At 45.1% G+C, this 18,003-nt stretch overlaps 1 protein-coding gene and 1 pseudogene across 1 annotated transcript in view; one reads left to right on the forward strand and one right to left on the reverse strand.

Moving 5' to 3' along the window:
• Positions 1–18,003, forward strand: part of LOC139386075 (calpain-5-like) — a 29,421-nt gene that overhangs the window by 3,807 nt on the left and 7,611 nt on the right. The window contains exons 2-3 of the mRNA XM_071131497.1: positions 3,546–3,708; positions 11,441–11,572. Coding sequence (XP_070987598.1) covers positions 3,553–3,708; positions 11,441–11,572 — 288 coding nt within the window. The 5' untranslated portion in view covers positions 3,546–3,552. The remainder of the gene's footprint in view (positions 1–3,545; positions 3,709–11,440; positions 11,573–18,003) is intronic.
• On the reverse strand, positions 16,557–17,901 carry LOC139386076 (olfactory marker protein-like; annotated as a pseudogene).

Raw genomic sequence — 18,003 nt, forward strand, 5'->3', positions numbered from 1 at the left:
GCTACCTCTGGCGAGCCCTCCATGTGCCCCCCAAAGACCATGACTAAACCACCGCCAAACCGGTCATGCTGGAGGATGTTGCATGCAGCAGAACGTTCTCTACGGCTTCTCCAGACTCTGTCACGTCTGTCACGTGCTCAGTGTGAACCTGCTTTCATCTGTGAAGAGCACAGGGCGCCAGTGGCGAATTTGCCAATCTTGGTGTTCTCTGGCAAATGCCAAACGTCCTGCACGGTGTTGGGCTGTAAGCACAACCCCCACCTGTGGACGTCGGGCCCTCATACCACCCTCATGGAGTCTGTTTCTGACCGTTTGAGCAGACACATGCACATTTGTGGCCTGCTGGAGGTCATTTTGCAGGGCTCTGGCAGTGCTCCTCCTTGCACAAAGGCGGAGGTAGCAGTCCTGCTGCTGGGTTGTTGCCCTCCTACGGCCTCTTCCACGTCTCCTGATGTACTGGCCTATCTCCTGGTAGCGCCTCCATGCTCTGGACTCTACGCTGACAGACACAGCAAACCTTCTTGCCACAGCTCGCATTGATGTGCCATCCTGGATGAGCTGCACTACCTGAGCCACTTGTGTGGGTTGTACCCTCCGTCTCATGCTACCACTAGAGTGAAAGCACCGCCAGCATTCAAAAGTGACCAAAACATCAACCAGGAAGCATAGGAACTGAGAAGTGGTCTGTGGTCCCCACCTGCAGAACCACTCCTTTGTTGGGGGTGTCTTGCTAATTGCCTATAATTTTCACCTGTTGTCTATTCCATTTGCACAACAGCATGTGAAATTTATTGTCAATCAGTGTTGCTTCCTAAGTGGACAGTTTGATTTCACAGAAGTGTGATTGACTTGGAGTCACATTGTGTTGTTTAAGTGTTCCCTTTATTTGTTTGAGCAGTGTAGTTGTAGGCAGTACCGTGACAGCTCCATCTAGACCTCCAGTAGACTAAGTCCAACCAGTAGCGGTGGTTGACTGAACTGCATACAGTATTCCTGTAGTGAGTGAATGAATTATATTTTATTTTTGTGTCAAATCACCAGTTGGCAAACCCAATGCTTATGGGATTAATTGACACAGAAACAAACTTTACAATGATTGACTGTGATAATTCAGTGATAATTCTTCTTCCGGTAGTCTCTGCAGTGTGCATCACATAAAAAGTAAAAAGTAAATAACAATACAATTCTATACATAATAATAATGAAGTTTATCCAAACAAGTAGTGTTAGACGCAACATGCAACATTTTCAAAGATTTTACTGGATGTGGAGGTCCTGGCCTGGCACAGTTACACGTGGTTTGTGGTTGTGAGGCCGGTTGGACGTACTGCCAAATTCTCTAAAGCGCCGTTGGAGGTGGCTTATGTTAGAGAAATGAACATAAGATTCTCTGGCAACGCCTCTGGTGGACACTTCTGCAGTCAGCATGCCAATTGCAACCTCCCTCAAAACTTGAGACATCTGTTGCATTGTGCTGTGTGACAAAGCTGCACCTGTGCAATGAATCAGCTACTTGATATGCCACACCTGTCAGGTGGATGGATTATCTTGGCAACTGAGAAATGCTCACTTAGAGGGATGTAAACAAATTTTATTTCAGCTCATGAAACATGGGACCAACACTTTAGATGTTGCATTTATATTTTTGTTCAGTGTAGTTAGTACTTCTAGCTGTTGTGAACTGACTACTCCCTTCACCCCTCTCCTTGTCTATGGTAAACTCTGTGTGTGTGTTCTGTCTCTAATAGGGTTGTCAAGCACTAACATGATTACACTACCTAGCTACATCCCATAAGCATCTCCATGACTACAAGAGAGTCCTGCTGACTGTCTGACCAGTGAACAGCAGCAATTTGTGTGTTTAGCAGACAGACAATGGTAAAAAACTTCAGACTGTAAAAGCCCACTATGCTAAAAGGTCTGGTAACCTCTGATCTAACGTTGGAGTTGGGAGTTGGTTACTCCCAGTGATCCATTGGTAAACTATGAGTGTCTGTTGTGTGTATGTGTCACGTGACTGGAGACTTATGTTGTTATGGTGTGACGTGCTGTGTGTGTTGAAAAATAGGATATCCTTGAACAACGGTGGTTCTTTTTCTCTACTTTCAATGGGAGGAGTCAGTGTAGAATGTAGATAATGGGTCTCTGTCACTCTCACACACCACACAGACATACACACACACACACACACACACACACACACACACCCTTCTCTTGTTTGCCCTCTTCTGGGCATGAATCTGATAGACTCCCCACCAGAAAAATGTAGCCTTTAAGCTACGGTAACCACCATTCACAGGCTGCTGAGAGGAGGACAGCTCATAATAATGGCCTGAACGGAGCGAATGAAATGGCACCAAACACATGGAAACCATGTTTAATTTATTTGATAACATTCTCCTCCAGCTATGACCACGAGCCCGTCCTCCCCAATTACGGTGCCACCAACCTCCTGTGCTACCATTATCAATATGAGGTTTTTAAATATCAAGTGGCTTAGGTGGTTGGCGTGGCAATGGGCGCGCAGGCCCCCATCTTGGCGCTGTAACTTTGTCATGGAGCTGAGAGAAAATGTTGCAGTTTGAAGCTATTATCCAGCCATTCTATGCATTTTCCCATGACTAATTCAGCTTTCTTTTGTTCAGACATAATAGCAAAATCAATACTGCTAAATTCATTGTTTTTATTCTCCCTGATTACCTAGCTTTTATGCAGGGGACTGTTAGTTCTCTCTTATTTATATACATATAATGTTATAGGTCCCTTATAATTTCTACATGCTTTGTCTGGTATTAGTCGTTTAAGTTTACACAAAGTATTTTTCCTTCCAGAAAATATTTTTTTTTACACTGTTTGGACTTGTTTGTCTGTAACTGTGTGTGTTCCAGGGAGATGGTTGTGTCGTATGAGAACCAGTGTTTTGCTGCTGTGTGTGTGACAGTTTATGTGTGTGTGTTCCAGGGAGATGGTTGTGTCGTATGAGAACCAGTGTTTTGCTGCTGTGTGTGTGACAGTGTATGTGTGTGTGTTCCAGGGAGATGGTTGTGTCGTATGAGAACCAGTGTTTTGCTGCTGTGTGTGTGACAGTGTATGTGTGTGTGTTCCAGGGAGATGGTTGTGTCGTATGAGAACCAGTGTTTTGCTGCTGTGTGTGTGACAGTGTATGTGTGTGTGTTCCAGGGTGATGGTTGTGTCGTATGAGAACCAGTGTTTTGCTGCTGTGTGTGTGACAGTGTATGTGTGTGTGTTCCAGGGAGATGGTTGTGTCGTATGAGAACCTGTGTTTTGCTGCTGTGTGTGTGACAGTGTATGTGTGTGTGTTCCAGGGTGATGGTTGTGTCGTATGAGAACCAGTGTTTTGCTGCTGTGTGTGTGACAGTGTATGTGTGTGTGTTCCAGGGTGATGGTTGTGTCGTATGAGAACCAGTGTTTTGCTGCTGTGTGTGTGACAGTGTATGTGTGTGTGTTCCAGGGAGATGGTTGTGTCGTATGAGAACCAGTGTTTTGCTGCTGTGTGTGTGACAGTGTATGTGTGTGTGTTCCAGCAGGGTGATGGTGGTACCATTTGAAGGACAGGGCTATTCCTCCCTGCGTAAGAAGTGCCAGCAGCATCGGGTCCTGTTTGAAGACTCTGTGTTTCCGGCTACGGACCAGTCTCTGTTCTACAAGACGAACAGCATAGGAACCATCACCTGGAAGAGACCTAAGGTACCACACACTGACGGGAGGGGTGTGTGTGTGGGGGGGGGAGTTGAAGGGCAATTCCGCCACTTTTCAACCTCATATTCATCCTCTTCAGCACCGAACCAGTGTCTACATGATGTGAAACCAGTGTGTTTCTATGATCTGTGGTTAAAAAGAGAAGAAAGGTCCTAAGATAAAAGCTGTCACCACTTGGTAGGATTAAAAGTCAAAAACAGTGATGTTCAAAACAAAGAGTTTCTAACCAGAGGGAGGGTATTTTCTTAGTAGTTAATATCAGGTGACCAGTAGGAGAGGAAGTAGTTAATATCAGGTGACCAGTAGGAGAGGAAGTAGTTAATATCAGGTGACCAGTAGGAGAGGAAGTAGTTAATATCAGGTGACCAGTAGGAGAGGAAGTAGTTAATATCAGGTGACCAGTAGGAGAGGAAGTAGTTAATATCAGGTGACCAGTAGGAGAGGTACTAGTTAATATCAGGTGACCAGTAGGAGAGGTACTAGTTAATATCAGGTGACCAGTAGGAGAGGTACTAGTTAATATCAGGTGACCAGTAGGAGAGGTACTAGTTAATACCAGGTGACCAGTAGGATAGGTACTAGTTAATACCAGGTGACCAGTAGGAGAGGTAGTAGTTAATATCAGGTGACCAGTAGGAGAGGTAGTAGTTAATATCAGGTGACCAGTAGGAGAGGTAGTAGTTAATATCAGGTAACCAGTAGGAGAGGTACTAGTTAATATCAGGTGACCAGTAGGAGAGGTAGTAGTTAATATCAGGTGACCAGTAGGAGAGGTAGTAGTTAATATCAGGTGACCAGTAGGAGAGGAAGTAGTTAATATCAGGTGACCAGTAGGATAGGTACTAGTTAATATCAGGTGACCAGTAGGAGAGGTAGTAGTTAATATCAGGTGACCAGTAGGAGAGGAAGTAGTTAATATCAGGTGACCAGTAGGAGAGGAAGTAGTTAATATCAGGTAACCAGTAGGAGAGGTACTAGTTAATATCAGGTGACCAGTAGGAGAGGTACTAGTTAATACCAGGTGACCAGTAGGATAGGTACTAGTTAATACCAGGTGACCAGTATGAGAGGTAGTAGTTAATATCAGGTGACCAGTAGGAGAGGTAGTAGTTAATATCAGGTGACCAGTAGGAGAGGTAGTAGTTAATATCAGGTAACCAGTAGGAGAGGTAGTAGTTAATATCAGGTGACCAGTAGGAGAGGAAGTAGTTAATATCAGGTGACCAGTAGGATAGGTACTAGTTAATATCAGGTGACCAGTAGGAGAGGTAGTAGTTACAGTGCCTTGCGAAAGTATTCGGCCCCCCTTGAACTTTGCGACCTTTTGCCACATTTCAGGCTTCAAACATAAAGATATAAAACTGTATTTTTTTTGTGAAGAATCAACAACAAGTGGGACACAATCATGAAGTGGAATGACATTTATTGGATATTTCAAACTTTTTTAACAAATCAAAAACTGAAAAATTGGGCGTGCAAAATTATTCAGCCCCCTTAAGTTAATACTTTGTAGCGCCAGCTTTTGCTGCGATTACAGATGTAAGTCGCTTGGGGTATGTCTCTATCAGTTTTGCACATCGAGAGACTGAAATTTTTTCCCATTCCTCCTTGCAAAACAGCTCGAGCTCAGTGAGGTTGGATGGAGAGCATTTGTGAACAGCAGTTTTCAGGTCTTTCCACAGATTCTCGATTGGATTCAGGTCTGGACTTTGACTTGGCCATTCTAACACCTGGATATGTTTATTTTTGAACCATTCCATTGCAGATTTTGCTTTATGTTTTGGATCATTGTCTTGTTGGAAGACAAATCTCCGTCCCAGTCTCAGGTCTTTTGCAGACTCCATCAGGTTTTCTTCCAGAATGGTCCTGTATTTGGCTCCATCCATCTTCCCATCAATTTTAACCATCTTCCCTGTCCCTGCTGAAGAAAAGCAGGCCCAAACCATGATGCTGCCACCACCATGTTTGACAGTGGGGATGGTGTGTTCAGCTGTGTTGCTTTTACGCCAAACATAACATTTTGCATTGTTGCCAAAAAGTTCAATTTTGGTTTCATCTGACCAGAGCACCTTCTTCCACATGTTTGGTGTGTCTCCCAGGTGGCTTGTGGCAAACTTTAAACAACACTTTTTATGGATATCTTTAAGAAATGGCTTTCTTCTTGCCACTCTTCCATAAAGGCCAGATTTGTGCAATATACGACTGATTGTTCTCCTATGGACAGAGTCTCCCACCTCAGCTGTAGATCTCTGCAGTTCATCCAGAGTGATCATGGTCATCTTGGCTGCATCTCTGATCAGTCTTCTCCTTGTATGAGCTGAAAGTTTAGAGGGACGGCCAGGTCTTGGTAGATTTGCAGTGGTCTGATACTCCTTTCATTTCAATATTATCGCTTTCACAGTGCTCCTTGGAATGTTTAAAGCTTGGGAAATCTTTTTGTATCCAAATCCGGCTTTAAACTTCTTCACAACAGTATCTCGGACCTGCCTGGTGTGTTCCTTGTTCTTCATGATGCTCTCTGCGCTTTTAACGGACCTCTGAGACTATCACAGTGCAGGTGCATTTATACGGAGACTTGATTACAGACAGGTGGATTGTATTTATCATCATTAGTCATTTAGGTCAACATTGGATCATTCAAAGATCCTCACTGAACTTCTGGAGAGAGTTTGCTGCACTGAAAGTAAAGGGGCTGAATAATTTTGCACGCCCAATTTTTAAGTTTTTGATTTGTTAAAAAAGTTTGAAATATCCAATAAATGTCGTTCCACTTCATGATTGTGTCCCACTTGTTGTTGATTCTTCACAAAAAAATACAGTTTTATATCTTTATGTTTGAAGCCTGAAATGTGGCAAAAGGTCGCAAAGTTCAAGGGGGCCGAATACTTTCGCAAGGCACTGTAATATCAGGTGACCAGTAGGAGAGGAAGTAGTTAATATCAGGTGACCAGTAGGAGAGGAAGTAGTTAATATCAGGTGACCAGTAGGAGAGGTACTAGTTAATATCAGGTGACCAGTAGGATAGGTACTAGTTAATATCAGGTGACCAGTAGGAGAGGAAGTAGTTCATATCAGGTGACCAGTAGGATAGGATGTAGTTAATATCAGGTGACCAGTAGGAGAGGAAGTAGTTAATATCAGGTGACCAGTAGGAGAGGAAGTAGTTAATATCAGGTGACCAGTATGAGAGGTAGTTGTTAATATCAGGTGACCAGTAGGAGAGGAAGTAGTTAATATCAGGTGACCAGTAGGAGAGGAAGTAGTTAATATCAGGTGACCAGTAGGAGAGGAAGTAGTTAATATCAGGTGACCAGTAGGATAGGTACTAGTTAATATCAGGTGACCAGTAGGAGAGGAAGTAGTTAATATCAGGTGACCAGTAGGAGAGGAAGTAGTTAATATCAGGTGACCAGTAGGAGAGGTACTAGTTAATACCAGGTGACCAGTAGGAGAGGTACTAGTTAATACCAGGTGACCAGTAGGAGAGGTACTAGTTAATATCAGGTGACCAGTAGGAGAGGTAGTAGTTAATATCAGGTGACCAGTAGGAGAGGAAGTAGTTAATATCAGGTGACCAGTAGGAGAGGTACTAGTTAATATCAGGTGACCAGTAGGAGAGGAAGTAGTTAATATCAGGTGACCAGTAGGAGAGGAAGTAGTTAATATCAGGTGACCAGTAGGAGAGGATGTAGTTAATATCAGGTGACCAGTAGGAGAGGTAGTAGTTAATATCAGGTGACCAGTAGGAGAGGTACTAGTTAATACCAGGTGACCAGTAGGAGAGGTACTAGTTAATATCAGGTGACCAGTATGTTATCACTGCTGATAGATGGAAACACTATTGCAACACACACACACGTCCTGGTTGTGCAGCACTGAGCTGTATCAGGAGCTAACGCAGCGTTGACTGTCTGAACACAGGAGAAGAGAGAGAGAGAGCAGTCCGTCCAGTGGGAGAGGGATAAAACAAACAGCAACACTCTGGTGACAACCTACAGTACCTTCTGTCTGTTCTGCTTCACATCCGTGTGTGTCTACTGTTCTGATATTCATCTGTTACAGTACATGCCGCTCCCATGATATGTTCTACTTTCTTTATACTCTGCTATTATTCTACAGCTGTGGTTACAGTCCAGGTAAGGGAGGGTGTAACAGCAGGACTGGTTGGACCAGTAAATAAAGCCTTGGTGGAAAGGTATTACTCATAGATAATATATCTATTGTATTCATGTTTTTCCTCCAGCCTTGCTCCAACACAGCAGCTGATCAAGCCCAAGGCAAAAGGTTACTTCTCACCCAGTGAGATTCCTCAGGAGGGCCCCCTGGCTCAGAGAAAGCGCGGGTAGGGTGTGGCGGTGTGTGGTTAGAGCAGCGAACCATGGAAAGGGTTGAGAAAAGAGCTACTCTACAGTGTGTTAGACTTACTGATCTTCTTTGGGAGTGTACCAGAGGTTTTTATCCCCAATATCTTTCACAAGACTTCTGATCCCCCTGTTAACTTCTAGTTATAGTAGTGTCTAGTACAGTCCCAAAGAGTAGCTTAGTGTGGTCAGGCCTGCTTCTCCTCTTCCTCCTCCTCCTCTGGTCCTGCTGCAGGGCCTACATCACCACCCTAGCCTGGTACTGTCCTCCTAGGGCTGGGCAGTGTACCGTATTTTACGATATACCGGTTTTGATGCACGGACGGGTTTGGGTTTTTACTTTACCTTCTATAACGGTATTTGAATGTTTGGTTTGTTAAACGTGATACGCCTGGTGTACCATTTTTATGGTTTACTTTGCTACTTGTGTCATATCTCTCCTCTCTCTTCTCTCTCTCTCCATGCCACTTTCCACACAGACCTAGCCCCGCCCTCTGTCACTCAAGGAGCACATTTCTTGTTCCTCAACCACGAGACACTTGCGTTCAGTCTGCATGATCAATGCAGCACATGCAACAATGTTGATGACAATGATGCTATTTTCACTTAGCTTCTTATTATAAATCAACTAGCGTTCTATAATTACACTATTAGTTTGTGTTTCTTACATCTGCCAACAGCTAGTTTGCATTTTCTTAGCAAGTTTGGCCTAAATCTTGTTAGCCGCTAATGCAAATCACTAGCTAGCCAATAAATACTGTACTGAGTCAGAGCAAACGTAATTAGCAATACAGCCTGATAATACCAGTGATGGTGTAGACCTAATCAGCATGTATCTTCTAAATCAAAGAGGAATGCGCAAAGCAAGAATTTTATCTATATGAAGTAGCTAAGAGAAAACATTCCATGTAGCTAAAGATTATAGGGTCCCCTAGGGAAAACACTTATCAACACTTTGGTTCCTTGCCTGTCACAATAACAATACCTTCCTGGCATTTTCATTTGTTTTCATGTCAAACAACACTGTATTCAAAGTTCCCACTATTATATTCAAACTATAGAATTAGAATAATCATTATTTCCATGATTCCAACAGTTCACCCAAGTGTTTTGCTGTAAATCGCAAGTCAATTTGCAGGTCTAGATTGTTTGCCCATATCGTGCAGCCCTGCGTCGCAGTATGGAAATGATCTCAAATGAGTGCCGGAAATTGATGAAAATGCAGAAAATGATTCTTGATTGAATTGAACAGTATAAAACAATCAGAATGGAGAAAGACTCGTTGAAATCACTTAGAATATATATGTGTTGCCACCCTAGGATCACTCACTACTCATAAAGCCTTCTAGGATCACTCACTACTCATAAAGCACCCTAGGATCACTCACTACTCATAAAGCCTTCTAGGATCACTCACTACTCATAAAGCACCCTAGGATCACTCACTACTCATAAAGCCTTCTAGGATCACTCACTACTCATAAAGCACCGTAGGATCACTCACTACTCATAAAGCACCGTAGGATCACTCCCTACTCATAAAGCCTTCTAGGATCACTCACTACTCATAAAGCCTTCTAGGATCACTCACTACTCATAAAGCAGCCTAGGATCACTCACTACTCATAAAGCACCGTAGGATCACTCACTACTCATAAAGCCTTCTAGGATCACTCACTACTCATAAAGCAGCCTAGGATCACTCACTACTCATAAAGCACCTTAGGATCACTCACTACTCATAAAGCCTTCTAGGATCACTCACTACTCATAAAGCCTTCTAGGATCACTCACTACTCATAAAGCACCGTAGGATCACTCACTACTCATAAAGCCTTCTAGGATCACTCACTACTCATAAAGCACTCTAGGATCACTCACTACTCATAAGCACCCTAGGATCACTCACTACTCATAAAGCCTTCTAGGATCACTCACTACTCATAAAGCCTTCTAGGATCACTCACTACTCATAAAGCACCCTAGCATCACTCACTACTCATAAAGCCTTCTAGGATCACTCACTACTCATAAAGCACCCTAGGATCACTCACTACTCATAAAGCACCCTAGGATCACTCACTACTCATAAAGCACCCTAGGATCACTCACTACTCATAAAGCCTTCTAGGATCACTCACTACTCATAAAGCCTTCTAGGATCACTCACTACTCATAAAGCACCCTAGGATCACTCACTACTCATAAAGCCTTCTAGGATCACTCACTACTCATAAAGCACCCTAGGATCACTCACTACTCATAAAGCACCCTAGGATCACTCACTACTCATAAAGCACCCTAGGATCACTCACTACTCATAAAGCACCCTAGGATAACTCACTACTCATAAAGCCTTCTAGGATCACTCACTACTCATAAAGCCTTCTAGGATCACTCACTACTCATAAAGCCTTCTAGGATCACTCACTACTCGTAAAGCACCCTAGGATCACTCACTACTCATAAAGCACCCTAGGATCACTCACTACTCATAAAGCCTTCTAGGATCACTCACTACTCATAAAGCACCCTAGGATCACTCACTACTCATAAAGCAAATGTACAACTTTTATTATTCAAAAACATAAAATACAGTCCAAAAAATAAATACTGTTTATGTGATATTTTGGCCATATCGCCCTGCCCTATGTCCTACCACACGTTGCCTAGAGAGGCTGTTCTCTGCTGGGGCTGAGGGAAGGAGAGGATGGAAAAGGGACTTAACGATCTGTGGTTCTAGGTGACACTTGGGACCTCTATGTTCCCATTTGGGCCCTGGTCGTAGTTAGCGCACTATATCGTGTGGAAGTTGAGACGCACCCAGACTGTTGGGAAACCCTCCCTCCCTCCTGCCATTAGTGGTCAGCTCAGAGAGAGCAGCACAGCCACATAAAACAGTCTCTGAGTGTCATTAATTAACAAGGATAGAGTGATGGATGGATGGACAGAGGAGAGGAAGAGATCTTTATCACTAATGGTTCTCTTGGCTTCTACTCAGATGCATCTCAGAAACTTGTTCTTTTGACTGTTGATTTAGAATTGCATTTTAATTGGGGAAAGGGGTGGTTAGCCTAATATCCTGTCTAATTTCTCTTGGTTGCACCCCCCCCCCCTCTTTCTCTGTCTTCTGTCGCTCTCTCTCTCCCACCCTCCCCTCTGTGTTAATCCCATGTTGTCCCCTCCTCCCTTTATCATGTCATTTAAATGTACAATTTGATACAAATGCACGTAGTCCGACTGCACTGAACTCGAATTCACATGAGACATTCCTTAGTATTGTAAATCTAGCTTTAACCCCATGTTGTCTCTTCTCTATAGGAGCTGTGTGATAACCCCATGTTGTCTCTTCTCTATAGGAGCTGTGTGATAACCCCAAGTTGTTTGTGGATGGTATCAGTGCTCATGACCTCCTCCAGGGCCAGCTGGGGAATTGTTGGTTCGTAGCGGCCTGCTCCTCCCTGGCATCCAGAGAAAGTCTGTGGCAAAAGGTAAGGCTCCCTGACCGTCTGCATGTAGTGTGTTTGTTTGCCATGGGTGTGTGACAAGCACACACACACACAGAATGACTTGGAGTTTATTATCATTTCCGACTCCTATTTGGAGGAGTGGCTTGTTTGTTTTTGTGTTCGTGTGTGTGTGGTGGTGTGGCCCTTCTGAGATGGCAGTGTGTGTTTTTTCCACTGAGTTCACAGTGAATCATTAGCATTAGTCCCACTGGTCTCAACTTTTTGTGTTCAACTTTCCACTACTTTTCACCAGCTCCTTACCCCTGGCTCCTTACCCCTGTCTCCATACCCCTGGCTCCTTACCCCTGTCTCCTTACCCCTGTCTCCTTACCCCTGTCTCCTTACCCCTGTCTCCTTACCCCTGTCTCCATACCCCTGTCTCCTTACCCCTGTCTCCTTACCCCTGTCTCCTTACCCCTGTCTCCATACCCCTGGCTCCATACCCCTGGTTCCTTACCCCTGTCTCCATACACCTGTCTCCTTACCCCTGTCTCCTTACCCCTGTCTCCTTACCCCTGTCTCCTTACCCCTGGCTCCTTACCCCTGTCTCCTTACCCCTGTCTCCTTACCCCTGTCTCCTTACCCCTGTCTCCTTACCCCTGTCTCCATACCCCTGGCTCCATACCCCTGGTTCCTTACCCCTGTCTCCATACACCTGTCTCCTTACCCCTGGCTCCTTACCCCTGGCTCCTTACCCCTGGCTCCTTACCCCTGTCTCCATACACCTGTCTCCTTACCCCTGTCTCCATACCCCTGTCTCCATACCCCTGTCTCCATACCCCTGTCTCCTTACCCCTGGCTCCTTACCCCTGGCTCCTTACCCCTGGCTCCTTACCCCTGGCTCCTTATCCCTGGCTCCATACCCCTGGCTCCATACCCCTGGCTCCTAGTGTGAAGGACGTCACTGTGTTGCTAACAGGTTCACCTTCTCCATTGTGCCTGTCCGTGCAATGGCTCAGAATAGTAGTCCTTCGCTTCACATGCACACGTGACTGCCATGCTTGACAATGAAAAAGTACCAATTGGGCAGAGCCATTGGTGGTATTTTAAGCTGTGGACTGATGTTACTGGCATGATATAACTCTGTACCCCTACCTCACTAAACCATCACGTCACAGAGAGGGCTCTGATCTTTCATCTGAAACAATTGAGCAGGTTTATTATGTTTCTCCATTTCCTGAACAACAGAGGATCACTGAGAAAACAGCTGCTGTTGGGTTGGAGAGCGTATTTCACCCCACAGACAGAGCTGGCAGGAGAGCGTATTTCACCCCACAGACAGAGCTGGCAGGAGAGCGTATTTCACCCCACAGACAGAGCTGGCAGGAGAGCGTATTTCACCCCACAGACAGAGCTGGCAGGAGAGCGTATTTCACCCCACAGACAGAGCTGGCAGGAGAGCGTATTTCACCCCACAGACAGAGCTGGCAGGAGAGCGTATTTCACCCCACAGACAGAGCTGGCAGGAGAGCGTATTTCACCCCACAGACAGAGCTGGCAGGAGAGCGTATTTCACCCCACAGACAGAGCTGGCAGGAGAGCGTATTTCACCCCACAGACAGAGCTGGCAGGAGAGCGTATTTCACCCCACAGACAGAGCTGGCAGGAGAGCGTACAGTGCCTTGCGAAAGTATTCGGCCCGCTTGAACTTTGCGACCTTTTGCCACATTTCAGGCTTCAAACATAAAGATATAAAACTGTATTTTTTTGTGAAGAATCAACAACAAGTGGGACACAATCATGAAGTGGAACGACATTTATTGGATATTTCAAACTTTTTTAACAAATCAAAAACTGAAAAATTGAGCGTGCAAAATTATTCAGCCCCCTTAAGTTAATACTTTGTAGCGCCACCTTTTGCTGCGATTACAGCTGTAAGTCGCTTGGGGTATGTCTCTATCAGTTTTGCACATCGAGAGACTTACATTTTTTCCCATTCCTCCTTGCAAAACAGCTCGAGCTCAGTGAGGTTGGATGGAGAGCATTTGTGAACAGCAGTTTTCAGTTATTTCCACAGATTCTCGATTGGATTCAGGTCTGGACTTTGACTTGGCCATTCTAACACCTGGATATGTTTATTTTTGAACCATTCCATTGTAGATTTTGCTTTATGTTTTGGATCATTGTCTTGTTGGAAGACAAATCTCCATCCCAGTCTCAGGTCTTTTGCAGACTCCATCAGGTTTTCTTCCAGAATGGTCCAGTATTTGGCTCCATCCATCTTCCCATCAATTTTAACCATCTTCCCTGTCCCTGCTGAAGAAAAGCAGGCCCAAACCATGATACTGCCACCACCATGTTTGACAGTGGGTATGGTGTGTTCAGCTGTGTTGCTTTTACGCCAAACATAACATTTTGCATTGTTGCCAAAAAGTTCAATTTTGGTTTCATCTGACCAGAGCACCTTCTTCCACATGTTTGGTGTGTCTCCCAGGTGGCTTGTGGCAAACTTTAAACGACACTTTTTATGGATATCTTTAAGAAATGGCTTTCTTCTTGCCACTCTTCCATAAAGGCCAGATTTGTGCAATATACGACTGATTGTTGTCCTATGGACAGAGTCTCCCACCTCAGCTGTAGATCTCTGCAGTTCATCCAGAGTGATCATGGGCCTCTCACCCCACATACAGAGCTGGCAGGAGAGCGTATTTCACCCCACAGACAGAGCTGGCAGGAGAACGCTAAACGGACCAGTCTGATGAAGAGATCTAAGCATTTTCTGTTCATTTCCCGGATGATTCTACATGTTGAAGTGTGACTGTTAGTCGACAGCCAGAAGGTGGTCTACTGCACACAACCAACGTTCATTATGGTGGGTCTTCCTCTTAACACAGGCTCTCTGCCCTCGAGCTGGGACTGTTTCCCAACCTAGTCACCGGTACTGTGTTAGTCCGCTGAGCTGAAACCTCAGGCGAGGTCACTTGTCCTAACTAAACTACCTCTGTTACATCTGCACCATCATGACTGTTATTATTAGCTCCCAGGGAATACATTATTGTTGTTATGAGTAGTGGTGTGTGTGTGTGTGTGTGTGTGTGTGTGTGTGTGTGTGTGTGTGTGTGTGTGTGTGTGTTTGGATTAATTAATGGTTGTTTAGTCCCGGTGTTTAACGACATGTTCTATCAAGAGTCAGTAACGATGTGTTCTAGAAGCAGCTCGTTAACACAGAGATGGTGTTATTAATTGGACCAAACTGTACCTTCCTACTGTCCCCTCTACCCCAACACACACACACACACACTTATTAATCCACTGGGAGGGTGCTGCTATAATAATGTGCTCCGGATCACTCTCATTAACTCTGTCTGTCTGTCTCTGTCTCTCTCTGTCTCTCTGTCAATCTCTCTCTCTCTCTCTCTCTGTCAATCTCTCTCTCTCTCTCTCTCTCTCTCTCTCTCTCTGTGTCTGTCTGCCTGTGTCTCTCTCTCTCTCTCTCTCTCTCTCTCTCTCTCTCTCTGTGTCTGTCTCTCTTTCTCTCTGTCTCTCTCTCTCTCTCTCTCTCCCTCTCTCTCTCTCTGTCTGTCTGCCTGTGTGTCTGTCTCTCTCTCTGTGTCTGTCTGCCTGTGTGTCTGTTTCTCTCTCTCTCTCTCTCTCTCTCGCTCTATCTCTCTCTCTCTCTCTGTGTGTCTGCCTGTCTCTCTCTCTCTCTCTCTCTCTCTCTCTCTCTCTCTCTCTCTCTCTCTCTCTCTCTCTCTCTCTCTGTCTGCCTCTATCTCTCTCTCTGTGTCTGCCTCTCTCTCTCTCTCTCTAAAGTGTTGCATTTGCCTTCTGGTATGTAGTCTACCACGTGTGTGTGAGAGAGAGAGGGAGGGAAAGTGTGTGTATTGATTTCCCTATGAATGAACAGCAACCGTAGCTACTGTAGCCTGAGGCTAAGCCATGTCTGTCCTGTCCCCTGTCCTGACCATTAACACAAACACAGCAGGACAGAGTACCTACAGCTCTTTATTGGACAGCAGTAGATGACATGGCCAGTTTAGAGTATATTGTTGTGATATTTCATGCAAAGTGAATACGGTTGAAGTTACATTGCAGCATTGGTTCTCTAATATACCCTATAAAGAAGGATCAGAACAAGCTATTGATATCATTCAGGTTTTCAATATAAATGTACAACTAACTGCCAAAATAAAATAAACACGTGGGTAGTAAGGGATACAAAGTATATTGAGAGCAGCTGCTTCCACACAGGTGTGATTGCTGAGTTAATTAAGCAATTAAGATCATACTTAGTCATGTATAAATTCTGGAGCGGCTGAGACAGCGTTTTCCACCACCATCAACAAAACTTCTCTTGGAATTTCTAATGGAAGAATGGTGTCGCATCCCTCCAATATAGTACCAGACACTTGGAGAATCTATGTCAAGGTGCACTGAAGCTGTTGTGGCAGCTCGTGGTGGCACAACGCCCTATTAAGACACTTTATGTTGGTGTTTCCTTTATTTTGGCAGTTACCTGTATCTATAGTTTGAATCTGCAGCCTACTGTGTAACTACTTTACCTTCAAAACATGGTTTCTAGCCGCTTGTTGACTGACATGCATAGATAGATAGCTAGATAGATACTCAGGAAGGAAGTACACACACACGCACACACGGATGAGAGATGGGACTCAGTGTGTGTGGGCGGGGGGCGTAAAGAGAAGGATAGGAGTGTAGACTGGTCCAACCTAGACTGGCTGTAGTAGAAGGCATTCTCTTAGAATGGAGAGAGGGAGACTAGAGGAGTAGAGGGAAGAGGAAGTGGTTAAAGGGATACTTCTGGGTTTTGGGAATGAGGTCCTTTATCTACTTCCCCAGAGTTGGATGAACTTGTGGTTACAATTGTTATGTCTCTGTGTTCAGTATGAAGGAAGATAAATGTAGTTTCATGAGCCAGTGCTAACTAGCGTTACCCATAGACTTCCAGTCATTGCCCGAAAGCTAGTTAGCATTGGCTCGCAAAACTACCTCTGTCTTCCTTCATACTGGACACAGAAGAGTACACACTTTGGTATCCAGAGGGCCTCATTGCCAAAATCCAGAAGTATCCCTTTAAGGTTTGTAGGTCAGGCCTGATTGAACTCCATGGAGATGCTGACCTTGTCAGCCTCCGCCCCCTCCTTGAAGGCAAGCAGGAAGTACATGACCTTGCGGACCTTTGCCAGCTCCGCGATTCGCTCCCCAAACTCCTGGATGTCCGCCTCCAGACACTTGAGGGGCGTGTCCTCCGGGTCACCAGCGTTCCGCCAGAATGTTCCGACGGGTTCAAGAAGTTGCCGGGTCATCAGGTGTGTGAGGTCAGGGGTCCAGAGCTGGGAGATCCCTGTGATGGTCACTCTGCCATGACCAATCAGAGACACCGACCAGTGGACGAACGTCAGCTTCTGATTGGAGAAGTCCAGACGGTAAACAGCCTCGTGGGGGAGGAGCAACCGCTCCCCGTCCTGTCGCTTCTGACCGCTCCGCTGCAGGGACTGGACACGCAGCTGCATTACCTAGTAACAATAATAACTATATTAATAATGTAATCATAATACTATAATATAACTGCACTTCTGACCGCTCCGCTGCAGGGACTGGACACGCAGCTGCATTACCAAGTAACAATAATAACTATATTAATAATGTAATCATAATACTATAATATAACTGCACTTCTGACCGCTCTGCTGCAGAGACTGGACACGCCTGCGAATCACATTGTAGAATAATAATACTTTTATAATAGTATAACTATAATATGCTGGATGTACTGGATACTCAGACGCAGATACCATTCCAGTACAAGTCGACTCCTGAAAACTGTCCGTTTGTCAGTAAATAGGCTACTTTGTTTTTGTTTTTTTACCTGCTTTTCTCCCCAATTTCGTGGAAGCCAATTGGTAGTTAGTCTTGTCTCATCTCTGCAACTCCCGTACGGACTCGGGGGAGGCGATGGTCTAGAGCCATGCGTCCCCCGAAACACGACCCAACCGAGACGCACTGCTTCTTGACACAATGCCTGCTTAATCTGGCAAACTTGCAACCAACTGAACCATCGATTTGTGCTATTTCAATCACCAACCTCGTCTTAACCACATCTCAACCTCATCTCAACCATGTGAACAGTCTTACCTCAGTGAGGGAAGTGTCCTTTGCAAAGCGTAGCTCCATGGCTGAGCCGGACGAGGGGGCCGCGGCCGGGTCTGTGCCTGTCTGAGAGCTCATCTTTCTCTGCTGGGGAGGGAACGAGGCCTGCCTGTCTGTCTGTGTGTGTCTGTGTTCTCTGTTCCTCTCTGTCTCTGTCTCTTATGCCATCTCTTTCCCCTCCCTTTCCCAGAGGGTAACATGGTTGAGTTGGTTCTCTGGTTGGGACTATTGATTGTGTGGCATGTACAGTGAGGGAGGGATGGAGAACAGAAGGGGGAGGGAGTGTGTGGTGGCGCTAGGCA

The sequence above is a fragment of the Oncorhynchus clarkii genome, chromosome 27 (assembly GCF_045791955.1).
Source record: "Oncorhynchus clarkii lewisi isolate Uvic-CL-2024 chromosome 27, UVic_Ocla_1.0, whole genome shotgun sequence".
NCBI classification, from domain to species: Eukaryota; Metazoa; Chordata; class Actinopteri; order Salmoniformes; family Salmonidae; genus Oncorhynchus; species Oncorhynchus clarkii.